Source organism: Filicampus tigris, chromosome 10 (genome assembly GCF_054856515.1).
Source record: "Filicampus tigris isolate MCC_2025a chromosome 10, RoL_Ftig_1.0, whole genome shotgun sequence".
Lineage (NCBI taxonomy): Eukaryota > Metazoa > Chordata > Actinopteri > Syngnathiformes > Syngnathidae > Filicampus > Filicampus tigris.
The window spans coordinates 19013104-19025690 of NC_141226.1; the positions used below are offsets into that span (position 1 = coordinate 19013104).

General features: G+C 44.6%; 1 protein-coding gene across 1 annotated transcript in view; it reads right to left on the bottom strand.

Annotated features, from left to right (window-relative positions):
• Positions 1-12587, bottom strand: part of LOC147141162 (potassium/sodium hyperpolarization-activated cyclic nucleotide-gated channel 2) — a 35895-nt gene that overhangs the window by 21422 nt on the left and 1886 nt on the right. The window contains exons 3-4 of the mRNA XM_086043496.1: positions 10574-10997; positions 6415-6576 (exon numbers count right to left, since the gene is read on the bottom strand). Coding sequence (XP_085899622.1) covers positions 6415-6576; positions 10574-10997 — 586 coding nt within the window. The remainder of the gene's footprint in view (positions 1-6414; positions 6577-10573; positions 10998-12587) is intronic.

Consider the following 12587-nt stretch of genomic DNA (forward strand, 5'->3'; position numbering starts at 1 on the left):
ACGTACTGCTAAACCGTGGGCCGAACCGTTGTGCGACTCGGCAGAGCTCGTGGTGAGAAAACTTAGCACAGCTTGAAATGTGAGGGGGGAAAATGGCTAATGTTCGGCGGCAAACAGGGCTGCCGTAGCGGCCGAGAACAACGCGCCTTCGAGCAGTCAACTGAAGAACAAATGCAAACAACAGAAAAGGAAGACTGTTTTCGAGGCCCGCGGCAATGGCGCCTCTCGTTCATGGAAGACTCCCAAAATAAACACAGCTCCACCAAGTGGGCCGAGGCTAAATAGTGGATGTGGAAACAAAAAGAGAAACAGCCGAGTGCAACAGATTGAATAATAGATGAAGAATGAGCACTTTGATTCTGAAATAGCACAGTCAAGAGAGAGGAGGGAGTCTCAACAGCTCTCCCAAGAGGGTTCCGTTTGGGAACCATCGTTGTTTTTGTTGATAATCAACATCTCCATCAGCGGCACATCGACTTCTTGACGAGCCTAAAATGCCCTCTTTGTACACTTGCGGGCCGCTGTATTGACTGGAACACGCACACTCTAGCTACAGTAATGAGCTCCAAAATTGGGGATTATTATTTCTGAAAGCCAAGAGTTTTTGGACTGGTCTTGAATAAGATTTGATCAGAATGTGATGTTGTGGCTGATGCTACCCCTATACGTCTGTTTGTTTTACTCATTATTTGCTAGATTGTGCATTTAATGTTAGCGTTACACGACGGAGATGCTAGCTTGTGCATTTAATTTGAGCGTTACGCGACGGAGGGGCACGGGGTTATTCTGGGATTACAGGGCTCCGCCGCCCGGTCCAAAGTGGCCCGTGGCCAGTATCCGGGCCCGGTGGTTGGGGACCCCTGTAGTATAGTATAGTTTAAAACGTTTTAGAACCTCTGGTCCGCCATTTCTACACTTGTTGGGCCATAAGTGAAGAACTAACACACAAACCGATGGACTCTCCTCAAAAACTTTGCAGCAGTGAAGCATAAAGAATTTTGGCATGACGGAAAAACTGCCGCTCCAAATGACCAATCAGTGCGTGTGTGTCCAGCGGCTGATTAGCTGAACAACTTTCAAAAGATCATCGACACCAAGCTCTCGGCCCGACCGCGTCGCACACGCACCGGCTCGGTTTATAGTGGCTTATCTGGCTTTAGTGTGTCTCGGCTTCTCTATCTTTCTTCCACTCCTTGTCTGTGCGTGAGGTCTTAGCTCTGCAGGGGGTTCTGTGAAATATTGTGTGTTGAAGCTGAGGGAGGGCAATAGCTGCTCTAGCACATTTGAAGGGAAAAAAGGAAAGTGAGACTGAGTCAGACTACTGTAGTGTTCAAAAGTGTTAGCTAGCTAGCTAGTTGTCAGTGTTAGCTAGCTAATTCAGCAATTCCAAATCCCTGTGTGAAAAAGTAATTGTGCCCTGACCTAATAAGTGGTTGCGACCCTTGGCAGCCAAGCAAGCATTAGCAATAACTGGTGAGGAGTCCACTCTTCATCGCAGAAGTGTTTTAACTCCGTCACATTGGAGAGGGTCCATGTATTAGCTGTCCATTTAAGGTCAAATCACAGCATCTTAACTGGATTTAAATCTTTGACTTTGACTTAGCCACTCCAAATCCTTCATTTCGTTTTTTTTTTTTTTTTACCCCGATGCATCGCCTAAAAGTGTCTGAGCCAGACATGACAAACTGATGGCCGGACTTTTGCAGATAGGGTTAGCGTTGTATTTTTCAGCAGTGGTCTTGCCTGTGTGATGAATATGCTAAAAAAAATTTTTTTTTTAAATCTGAAATCCTGTGGAGTCACGCCACATCACACTCCATATATGGGATACTTGCTGTATTATTTTACACCTGGTCATTATTTCAAAGCACAGTTAATTGTAACTGTATTAAACCTAATTTTGTATCATATAATGTACAGTATAGAAGCACAGTAGCAGCGAGTGGTGGGGAGTTGTTAAATACGGTTTGCACTTTCCTCCTCTAATGTCGCACTCGGGCAATTTCTTTTGGGCAGTAAACTTAACTATGCATTACAGCTCCACTGGAGGTGCTGGCATATTTGTACTTTGGAGAGACTCTTTATGCTAAGCTAATCACCTCCTGGCCCAGGCTCTATACTTAATGGCACATGAAAGTGCCATTGATTATCTTGTGCATTTTTTCAGCAAAGTGATTACATAAACAAAAGTCACCCCTCTGACGCATGTTTTTTCCAACCATCCCTGCTAATTCAGATTTCCCCCCCCCCCCCCCTTTAAAAATAGTTCACATGAACTTTCACCAACAGCTGAAATGTATTATTTTATGAAGGGAATCAGCTATGGTCAGATAACAGCATCCAATTTCTTTTATCATCCAGAAAACAAACAAACAAATGAATCCTATTTACGGAGCAGAAGAACACGATGAAGAGATTTTAGTCCCCGCAGTGAGGAAATTCAAACCGATGACAGAATCAAGAAGCAACAGAAAGTAAAATACGAGCCCCTAATATCATTCTGCTGGAGTTTCGATACAAACCAATGCAGTGACTAGACAGTGGAGACTTTAAGGTTGAACATTGCTCAAGCTCCAATTTATTTGTATCAATTTCCGGGTCACGGGCGAGAGGCGGTGTACACCCTGGACTGGTTGCCAGCCGGTAGAGTTTTCAATGAAGCGAAAGTGCATGTTTTCGGCGTCGCCAGTCGTGACATTTGGTCACCCTGATTGGCTGTTAGCTAGCAAATCAGCGCGCGGAGCACCGACGGGAAGTGACAAGCATGCGGAAAAAACAGTGAGCACGCCTCCGCTGCCTTAATCTTCTTACAAGTACAAGAGTGAGGGTTGACAACGTACGTATTTCACAATACCGTGTTGGTTTACGTTGCGTGGGAGTCCATCGTGAGCGAAGAATATAGCTGAATGCATTGTTTACGTTTTTATAATCCGCCCCCGGCCAACAGCTTTCCGGTTGGGGTTTTCTAACCATGAGAAATGGTGACTACCGCCGCCGATGGTATGGAAGGGTATTACATCTTATGCATGCGCAGAAAGTACTTTAATGGTCAGCGTCGCTGTCTGTCGTTGCGGTGTATTCCTCCAGCGTGACGTGGGTAAGCGTCCGTCACTCTTGGCCAACGTCTTTCTAGGACTTTACAAGTTCGAGTGAATCCAATTACTGGCTGGCGGGTGTCACCCAGCGTCACACAATGTTCTGGACGCCCTCCATGGGTCCCGCCCGAGGGCCCCGTCGCCACCAAAGCCACTGTCGGGGGTGTGAGCTTTGATGGATGGCCGGGCTGCAACACAATGGCTAATGTTACAAGTTGTCAGCCACTCAATAGGGGGGTGGTCTCAGGTGGCTCGAGGCAGGCTGCACCACGCCGCGGCGTCTCTTTACTTTGAGAGTGACGGCTCTCGGGGGACTGGCTGTCCCTGATTCGAGTCAGTGTCCTGTCAGTCAGAAGCGTCCCCGCCTCACAACTTCAGACCGAAGCAAACAGCAAAGTCATGCTTCAGTCGGCCACGCAAGATCGTCGATGGAGATTGCTCGCCTGTTGGCGTTTCTCTTGGCTGCGCTGCTTCCAGGACACGTGGATGGTAAATATGTTTCGGTCCAATCAGATTTCAGCCTCATGTGTTGCCACGCATGTCACTCTATTCTGCCCAAGGTCTTCAAAATCAATGAGGAGTTAACTGACGCTGGCTCCATTGGGCCAGTACAAATGTCATAGATAAATACAATGAAATCAGCACGTTCTTGCTATTTTAATATTCAATATGTTCAGAGTTATCCACTTCAATTGATCAATCATAATTGATCTTTTTACTGCGCCGCGCACAAGTAAATATCGGTTAAGCTTTGTAAAAAATTGTCGTTGAAAAACACGATTAATCGCGATTAATTACGGGAAATTTCGCGATTAATTAGTTCAAACATTTTAATCGTTGACAGCACTAGTTTTAATGTCTATTGTGCAAGCTAAGGTTGCGCGAGTGATTCTAGTCCTAATTCTGGACTATATTTAGATAAATCTTAGATAAATACGGATTCTTCTTCTGCTCGAAATGACGTACTGTATGTATCGCAGGTGATGCCTGTAATGCTCGGCCGGCCACTGACATTAAGCCAGTTTAGAAAATGTAATATTGTTGGATTTCTCCCTCAGTTTATATTACGTCAACCACACATTTCGAATTTCATACTCGCAGCTGTGTGGCTATTTCAACGGCGGACAAGGAGTGGAATGACTGCCGCGAAGGCAATTGACTTTTTAATGGTGTGTAACATGAAGAGAAAGTGTATTGGATATGGTCTGCAGTCATATTTGAGCAAAGCATAGTTGCACTTGCACTCCAAGTCACAGCGCACCTGCCTGGGCATGATTGAATATGTCGAGCCAATGGAATAAAATGAAATATTTTGCTCTCATAGCAATAAGGAGACTCACCTGTTATTATTTTCTGTGCACAAAGCATCTTACTGACCATATCGTTGTCATTTTGGGGTGATTTGAAAATGTCTGAAATAGACCCTCAGTGCTCCTATCGTAAGTTGGAGAAAGAGTGACCGCTTTTTTATTTCCCGGTTAAATAAAAGTTTGGATTTGAATGATTGATTGTCAGCCAAAAAGAAAGACAATTTGAAGTGTTTTATTTCATTATTGTGCTTTTATTAACAAGCCGGCTAGATCCTAATTGAATTTACTTACCTACCACTACAACTGTCCTATCGACACAATAAACGCACGGGATCTTGTTTTATGATCTCATTAACTTCCTACTTTGTGTGGCAGTAAAAAAAAACACAAAAAAAAAAACAAGAGTGACAGCAAGCCCTCAAAGCCAGAATCTAGAGGCAATACTTGGTTTTAAGACTTGGCGCCTGTCAGGAGGAAAGAACAAATCTGTTTAAAAGTGCATTTGGCCATGTGCCTGCGGTCTCCCCGCACTCGCGAAAAGGCTGACAGACAGACGTATAAACAAGCAGCTTTTATCTCTCCGAGAGATGCATGGCAACAAAGAGCCCAGCTGTCCAGCCATATTCACCCTCAGCCCTGCCTTGCCCCTTTTATCTTTCCTGTGCTCACCCCAGCGTGTTGAAGCGCGGGGGAAAATCACGCCCTGCGCTAAAAATCTCTCGCGACGATCTGAGCTGCGAACAACAACTTTTCATGGCGCAATCATAGCGTCGGCGCGACCACTTGAGCTAATAATGGTTCGCAGGCCGGCGTGGGTTTTTTGTTTTGTTTTGATCGGCACCACGTGGACTTTTGCCATTAACCCGGAGTCTGTATTTGTTTTTCTACTCCTGACTAAAGAGGGATTTTAGCTTGAGCACCCCACGCAGTGCAGCCAAAGTTTGCATCCGATGCTATGATCAGTTCACGCTTTCAATAAAGCCGGCTGGAATTGAATTCAGAGGTTTGTTTTTAGTAAAGAACAAATACAACGAAGGTTTTTGGAACGTGGGAAGAAGCCAACGTAGCTGCAGAGAACCCGTGCGAGCATAGGGAGAACATGCCAACTCCACACAATGCGGCCAGAGCTGAGATGTGGATCCTGACCTCTGAACTATGAGGCAGATGCGCTAAGCACAAGGTCACCATAGTTGCGATTTTGAATTGGAAAAATCTTTCATCAGATCAGTACATTTCTTTCATTAGGTTCATTCAAACGATCTTGAAATCACTCAGTTGGTATGCAGTATTGCATAAAAAGTGAGTGCACCACTCACATTTTTGAAAATATTTGAAGACAGTGAAGACACGACACTTTGTTACAATGTAAAGTAGTCAGTGTCCGGCTTGGGGTGTAACGATGAATCGAAAATCGATTAAAATCGATTCGGGCGGATTAATCGAAGAATCGATTTGAAGAACTCGGACATCTCAGCACTCACAGGCCCTATACAGCAAGGCCTAACAGAATACAACATACCTAGGTCATTAGAATATACTAATTTAGAGTGCTAAAAAATGATGTCTGTCATTTTTTTTCCATTCCAGATGCATACCACATTTTGAAGGGTGTAGATCAAATTATGCGCTTGCGCCAAACATCATTGTGTATTGCGTTTGTGGATGGCTGCAACACCACACTAGCGCACAGAGACAAGCATGGTAGCGATTTGATAAAAATCGAATCGAATCGAAAATCGGGAACTGAAAATCGAAAATCAAATCGGATCGGGGCTTCGGTGAATCGTTACACACCGCCATTACCGTCTAAACTTCTGGCAACAAAAATGAGTACTCCTGTCCAAACTGTCCAAATTGGGCCCAATTAGCCATTTCCACTCCTTGATGTCATGTGACTCGTCAGCGTTACAAGGTGCAAAATGTGAATGGGGGGCAGCCATGTTAAATGTGGTGTTATCACTCTGACACTCTAACTGGTTGGTCACTGCAAATCCAATAGGGTTCCTTACCTCCATTTTGTTGAGGGACACCCAGCAGTCAGAGGGGAAGTCCTGCAGCATGGGAACCAGGAACTGGAGGCAGCCGTCCCAGTGGCACAGCAGCAGCATCATGCCAATCAGGTTGATGATCCGCATCACAGCGCTGGCCAGGTCATAGGTCATATGGAAGATCTGGAGTGTGGCAGCGACAGCATGAAAATCTAACAAGAATCAATACTACTGTGAGGATGCTTCTTTTTTTTTTTTTTTAACCTAGCTATCACCGCAAATAGCAAACCCTCAAGTCCCCGTATTCAAATTTCACACGCAGAAGCGGCAAACCCGCTCGGCTTTACGGTCTCCTTCAGATTACACCGAGTTTGATAAATGAACGGGGATGACAGGCTCCCATCAGTCCCGCATCACACACAGCAGGGAGCAGGCAAGAGACATGCCTTCAATGAGCACTCTCAAATACACACACACACACCAGTCCAGTCACACACGCTCACGCAAGCCGGCGGGGACACACACACATGCCATCATATGTGCGGACTGACATTGTACGCACTCGTGATGGACAGGGACCATTATGATCCTTAACAACTGATACTCGGTGTCTTCTTGGATGTCAATCATGCTGAGGACAGACACTTTAGCCAATCAGCTTTCACCTGACAACTACAGCGAATTCCTGTTTATCATGGGGGACAATTTACAGACGCACATGCAATAGCTACAAAATTGATGATCAAGAAAAAATGGAGAGTACGGTACAAAAACAATGTTGAACATTCATTTTCAACATCGTATATTGTTTGGAGACAATTCGCTTCATTACCCCGTCGCCATTCATCCTTCACACAGCCGCTGGAAACAAAAATGTAATCCCAGACGAGCGAGAGCTCAGGATCCTAAGACACTTCAGGCAAAGCACTACCGCCTTTGTCCATATGGCGTCGCCATAATCAACGAAAACTGAAGGTGAAGCCTTTTTTTAAAGTGGAAGTCAAGCCCAAACTTTTCTTGACGATAATGTGTTCTGTGTGCCTCCACTCGTCTAAACACAGCATTTGGATTAATATTTGTGGAATATGAGTTAAAGCAACAAAATCCACAGTTGTTTTGTCCATCTCAGGGGGTGGCCATTTTGTCACTTGCCGTCGACTGAAAATGACATCACAGTTGCTCAGGGCTCAGATAAGGACCAATCCCGGCTCACCTGTTTTCTGAAGCTGAGCCATGATTCGTCCCGATTCATCGATTTTAAATGGATTTTCGATTGATCGTCACATCCCTAGTCGTTACCTGAGCAACTGTGATGTCATTTTCATTTTCAATCGACAGAGCTTAAACTCATATTCCACAAACATAATCATTACGGTAATCAGAATGAGTGTTTGGACTAGTGGGGCTACATAGTACATAATATTGGAAATACGATTTTTGGGTTGACTTCCTCTTCAGGAATTATTCACATATTGTCAAATGCTGCCTTATTGTGAAATGAGTCGAGTTCACTTCCAACGTAAAACTCATTATCTCAAGTTTGTGCTTGCCAATCAAAGCAAAAAAAAAAAAAGCATCCGAATGACAGCTCACGTCTCGAAAAACCTGTAAGGAGAGTCACTCGTATCTCAAGGCGCCATCGTGTATGGTAAAAAGCATTAAAAACAAGATACATTTTTTTTTTTTTTTTTTTAAACACACAAAATTTTGGAGTGCCACGTACAATGGACCACGATGCAGCGGGCAAGCACTCTACTGTTTTACCGTTGTCCAAATTCAGCCAAAAGTATAAATCCCATTTAGTGCGAGAGCAGCCGACGCGTGCTACATGCAATGGAGGAATAAGAAAATAGGTCAGTGCCGCTGAGGGAGAAATCATACTTCCCGACGAAGACGAACGAGGCTGGCCTCTTACACAGCACACGTGTTCGACTTGACTTAAATGACGCTTTAACCTTTGCTGCATTTTTGAGCCGGAAGAGCAAACTCTGCGGCGTCCTTTGTGAGCCATGGAGCAAATGTACAAGGTCCCGAATAAAATAAGCGCCGTGACTCCCATGATGGGGAGGGGAGATGACACTCACTCAAGCCCTCATCTCCACTCTCATTCTCCATGCATGCCAAGTATCACTTCCCATCATGCATCAGTCTGTGTGTGCGGGCGCGCGTGTGTCTGTGTGTGTGTGTGTGTGTGTGTGTGTGTGTATCACATCATATCTTCAAAAATCCAATTATCCAAAGGTCAAGTGAGCAGCGGAGGCCCGCTGCACCACTCAGCGCTGCAAAATGCCAACACCGCGCTGCCAATAGTGGCATAAAGGCAAAGTCGAAGGATCCCACGACATTGCCGGAGTCGGGCCGGCGCTCGGAGCTCGGCGTAGGCAAAGTGCACCCTTTGGGGTGCAAATCAAGGTGAGGCCGAAGTCTGCCAAGCAACCGCCTTCCTAACCTCCTCTTCCGGTTTTTGGAAATAGACGATTAGTGACTTACAGTGGAAGCTCCAAAGTCCAACGAGATGTATTGCATGGCGCCAGTTGACTTTGAACTTTTTCTGATTTCAAAATAATTCCCCATGTGAAATCATGTAATGCAAATTCACTCATTAAAAAAATATATATATAAACCCATTTAGTGACTATTGTTAACTGTAAAAGGTCATGTTTAAATAATAAGTCATTTCAACATTCCGAACTGGTAGTGAGAGTTCAATTACAAAACAGACATCTCTATTTGTTGTGAATTAAAGTAGAAAGTCAACGTCAAAGTTTTTTTTTCAAGAATATGTTCTATGCAAGACCACTTGTTGAAACAGGGCATTCTGATAAATATTGCGTTTGTGGAATAAGGGTTATTCCACTTGCTTTTAGCCATCTCTGTGGGCGGCCATTTTGTCTTCTGTCGACTGAAAATGACATCACAACTGCTCACGACGACCATTCACAGCTCAGATTCAGAAAACAGGTTAGCCGTGATTGGTCGTTGTGAGCAGTTGTGATGTCATTTTCAGTCGACAGAAGACAAAATGGCCGCCCCCAGAGATGGCTAAAAACGAGTGCATTTTGCTGCTTAACTTATATTCCACAAACGCAAAATTAATCAGAATACCGTGTTTCAACTAGTGGGCCTGGTGGGAACATATTCTTGAAAAAAAATATGTTTGGGTTGATTTCCGCTTTAAGTGAAATTTTTTTTTTTTTTTCCAAAATTCCTGTTTCAGGTTAAAGCTTTTTTTTTTTTTATTAAGTGTTCAAATAATAATAATTTTTTCATTCAAATGCAGTGCACAAAAAAGTTACATACAAATTGTACTTAAATAAATGTTTTGAAAAATGTTTGAACTTATAAATTAAATACAACTGAAGTGTACTTAACAAATCCACTGTAATGGATTTTAAAAAAGCAACAACAACGAAAAAATTGAATTCATTCATTCAAATTTTATTTTGTGATTCTTACCACTGGTGGCAACCGTACTAAAATTGACGAACCCTTGTTAGGAGACTAATTTAGAAACAAACTTGAATTGAAAAGGTTTTTCAAAGAGGCCCTTGACATTATCTCATCGCAAACATTTTCTCTTGTTTCCCTTCAAATACAACTTAGCCAAGTAACTCTTTGGGGCTATTTTCAAATTGCGCCCCGTTCCGCGTCGACGCCGTCTCACCTTTGGCGATTCCATTGTGTAAAAATGGCAGTCGAGCTCGCCGTTAGAGCTGCGCGTTATTCCCAGTCTGCCCAAGTTGCTCTTTCAGCCTTAATTGATTAACTGTGTTTGGCCTGATAATGGGCTGCTTATTAGACTGCCTGATGCTGCCTGTGGGATTTCCAGGTCAGGCAGTGAGAAACAGGGAGGTGGGCGCAGCGGGGGGCGGAGGCTGGTCAGGGGCCGGGTGGGGTGTGTGTGTGTGTGGGGGGGGGGGTATCCGTGTGACAAAAACAGTAATTAGAATGCAAAGTTTGCTAAGGCTCAAACATCCTGCTGACATTATGCAGCGCTCAGCATGAGGCGGGAGGTGACAAACATTAATAGCGAGCCCCGAGGCGCTCGGTTTGTCGGGCTACGAGCCGACTAACCTGCGACTTTTTGACGTCCGCTAGATCGGTGGTTTGTTCGACCCGTGCGCCGCGACTTCATCCAATGACAACAAAATCTTCATTTTGGGAAAGAATGAAGGCTTACCTCCTCCCATTGGTGTATGTAGCGTATTAATCGAGAGAGCCTCAACAGCCGCAGGAGACTCAGGATCTTGGTGAAGCGGACGATCCGCAGGGCTCGAGCGGTCTTGTACACTTCGGAATCGATCCCTTTCTCCACTATGAGGAAGATGTAATCCACCGGGATGGATGAGATGAAGTCCACTATGAACCACGTCTTTAGGTACTTTTTCTTAATGGTCTCGGGGTCCAAAATAATGTCGGAGTTGTCCTCGATGATGATTCCTGTGCGGAAGTTGAGGACCAGGTCCATGAGGAAGAAAGTGTCCGAGACCACGTTGAAGATGATCCAGGGCGTGGTGGTCTCCTCTTTGAAGAAGGTGATGCCCACGGGGATGATGATCAGGTTGCCCACCATAAACAGCAGCATTGTGAAATCCCAGTAGAACCTGCAGCGGGCATGAGGAGTGTGAATGGGGGAGGGGGGGGGGGGGCGGCAGGACGGGAAGGGAGGGAAAAGAAAAACAGGGGAAATAAACACACACACACACGGTTGCTATGGAGAAGCGAAAAGACACCAGACATAACACTCTAAAAAAAAAGTTGGGTTAAAAATAACACAATTTTGGGTCAAAAATGGACCGAGCCACTACTTGACCCAACTTTCTTGCATTGTTTTGTACAAAACAGCCCAAATTTGGGAGTTGTTTTCTGCAAAACCACCCAGAAAGTCAGGTCAAAATGACCCAAGTAGTGGATCGGTCCTTTTTTGGCCCAAAATTGTGACAATTTTAACACAGCTGTTTTTACAGTGTCATGACGGATTTAGGGGGGCGCGGTAAAAATATACGCCAGCATTTCTGCAAATTTAAAACAATATTTTGAGTTGTTTTTATAAATTGATTTAGATCGTTTTTAGATTTTTTGGGGGGGTAAGCAAGCATGCAACAGGAAATTATCAAATGGCCAAACGTAATCGGTCCCAAAATTATTATGGTAGACACCCCTCCATCGTGGTTTCATCTTGAGTGACAGCCAATTTAGAGCATACGCCATACAGGCACACTCCACAGATTTGATGATTATCGCAACTAAGCTGCAGTAATACTTGTTTGTTGCAGAGCATAACGAATATACGCAATTGAGTATTGTTATGCGTGTGTCATTTGTGTTCCAATTTAAATTGTTTTGAGGTTTATAACTACTGCAATATTGATGATAGTTTTGTTTGCCCATCTTTGGTGTTTCGTATTATGTGCTAGCATTAAGCTAGCGGAATTTTGTAAGGCAAAAATGACGAGCGTTAAAAGCACAACCTGTATTTGTCTTTGTTTTACGAGTAGTTTGACAGTAAACTTAAAGTGGGAGTGGCAATAAACAGCTTGAAGTCTTTTTTTTTTTTTTTTTTTTAAATGTTCACTACTAGCATGTCAAACTGCAGCTTTGCTGTCACGTTCGCTACCACCATCATCTCGAATCCTTGCTTGCAACTCAAGACAAGGCTTGGCCTTCGCTCAATAAGAGTTGACGCAATTGCTGCAACTTGGACAGTTATTGAGAGGAAAAAAAAGGCCAAAGTGCAATGTAATTGTTGAAGAGTTTTGCATGCAGTCCACGCACAGACTTCCACGCTCGTGGTGACGTGATGAGAGTCAAGGTATACGAGTTTGCCCCCCGTCACAGCTGTCTGTGCAGGACAGGTGCAGCGCTGAGTCACTACCCTGCGACTTATGCAACAAGCTGCGACTCCTGCGCTCCCGCATCGCAACAGTAATAAGCACCCCGGTGATCACGCTCGACTTTGGATATTCACCACGCATGAATTAGCATGACAATGAGAGTATAGGCAGTTGCGCTTCGCCTCTGCGTGGGAGCCGAGGTCTCTCTACGGTGGCCTGTGGTCTCCAGCTATGTTTAAACTCAAGTTGGAGCGAACACAAGTGGTGTGCCGACTCGGCGTTATGTGATACAAACGGGCCAGATGTTAATGGCGAGTGGAGGGAGGTTTCGAGGAGGGGAGCTGCCCGCTCTTCGCGCTA